The sequence below is a fragment of the Notothenia coriiceps genome, unplaced genomic scaffold (assembly GCF_000735185.1).
Source record: "Notothenia coriiceps isolate Sejong01 unplaced genomic scaffold, NC01 NC01_scaffold00033868, whole genome shotgun sequence".
Taxonomy (NCBI): Eukaryota; Metazoa; Chordata; class Actinopteri; order Perciformes; family Nototheniidae; genus Notothenia; species Notothenia coriiceps.
The window spans coordinates 4,987-6,860 of record NW_011366569.1 but is presented as its reverse complement, the minus strand read 5'-3'; the positions used below and the strand labels follow the sequence as shown (position 1 = coordinate 6,860).

Genomic DNA, 1,874 nt, shown 5'->3' with positions numbered 1-1,874 from the left:
AGGTTGCCGACCCCTGGTATAGAGGTATGAAGACATCATAGTTTATGCAGCTGCGACCCTTCAATTTATTGGAGTCTTTGATTGTGATTTTGACTCGCAGAAAGTTAGTTTTTTTACCACAAATGTTCCTCGTAACAACTAATGTAAGATACAGTAGGTGTCATTTAATTTTAACCATTGATTATATCCTGTGAAAATAGTCTGCCAAAAGTTTAGAGAGATTTACGAGATATACATTGCTTCTTCTGTGAATAACATCCTTGTCCAGTTCTCACTTTGTTCTACATGCTGTGATGGAATTGCTGCTGAACTTAACCAAGAGATTCTCAAAAGCACAGGAAGCCTTCACTGACTTTTTTCATTTGAATGTAACAGGTATGACCACCTCAGCCGGGTGCTGATGAAGGTGATGGATGAGCACCCTGATAATGCGGTGGACGTGATTGAGGACGTGAGCCGGGAGGTGAAGCGGGGTTTATTTGAAGACAAGCAGAGCACCCTGCGAGACCTCCCTCAGACCACAGCTGCTGAGCTGCTGGCTGAGCAGCAGCGCCTGCTCTTCTCTCGGCCAGAGGAGGCTGACCAGGAGGAGGAACTGGTACTGCATGCACCACACTGTACATTTGTCCTGGTGATTCTGAGGGGGAATTCGGCTTACGTCGTGTGTCACATTCAGGGTTAGGAGGGTTACTTATGTAATGTATTGCTTAGAGGGGGAGCAGAGGGGGTCATGTCTTCACTATAGTAGGATGAGTAATTTTGCAAGCCAAGGTCACACAGTTGAATCAACAATATCCTTTCATCGCTGAGTACAAACAGATACCATGTGATGCTAATCTCCTCATACTATTGGCTCACAAGCCCTCCATACCTCAAATATCTTATAGGTAAACAACACATCCATAGATTTTAGAACAATTTCAAATGTTTTTACAATCATGATGTTTTTTCTCCAAGAAGCCATTTTTTCTCCAAGAAGCCATTTTTTCTCCAAGAAGCCATTCTAAAAGCTTTTTGGGAGTATTATTACAATTATTCACAACAGTTGCTCCTTTTTCAAATGAAAGAAATACAAGAGATTTAAAAGTGTACATATATACATTTATATAAACATGAGAATTGGAAGTGAAATGTCCAATAAAATATTCAAATAAAATAGAGTAAAAAAGTTAACATAAACATAAGAAGTAAAAAGAAAAGTGCAATAAAAAAATATAAAAAAATAAAATACAAATATTTATTTAAACATTGGAATGTGGAATGGAATGTCCAAGAAAAGATAAAATATGTATATAAACTTAATAAGAAGTTTAAGAAAAAATCTGCAATCAAAAGTTGTATCAAATCAAATAAAGATATTTATATAACATAAGAAAGTAAAGTAAAACATGCACATGACACGACAATATCAATGTGTTATGACCCGCCCCCTACTTAGTGGTAGTGGCTCGTGGGGAGACCCCCAACATAAAATAAAACACGGCAAACACGCAGCATTAAACGGTGTCTCATTTATTCCAGACACAACCGTACTCACATGGCCAACCGGCAAATGATCAAGGGCTGGAGGGCAGGAAAAACAAACAAAAGGACGAAGGGGGCCTGGGCCAGCCACACCACGGGACGTAGGACCCAGAGCTTCCCTCCGCTACCCAGAGGTCTAACAAATCCCTGCGGGAGAAAATAAAGCCACGAAAACCTACACTGCCTGGTTCTCCAGAGTACATAAGACACACAAGTAACACAGGGGATCTACAGATCCTAAACAGCAGAGTGAGGTAGTCCACGGACAGAGTCTTCCGGCATCTGGATAGGGAAGAGACCTCTTCTTCTTCTTCTTTTATTTAATGGCGAATCGCTTCCACTTGGAGCAT

The 1,874-nt window shown here is 40.4% G+C and overlaps 1 protein-coding gene across 1 annotated transcript in view; it reads left to right on the top strand.

Annotated features, from left to right (window-relative positions):
- Positions 1 to 358: 358 nt before the first annotated feature.
- The window catches only part of rsph4a (radial spoke head component 4A), a gene marked incomplete at its 5' end in the record, with an annotated part of 5,433 nt that continues 3,917 nt past the window's right edge, over positions 359 to 1,874 (top strand). The window contains one exon of the mRNA XM_010790199.1: positions 359 to 598. Coding sequence (XP_010788501.1) covers positions 359 to 598 — 240 coding nt within the window. The remainder of the gene's footprint in view (positions 599 to 1,874) is intronic.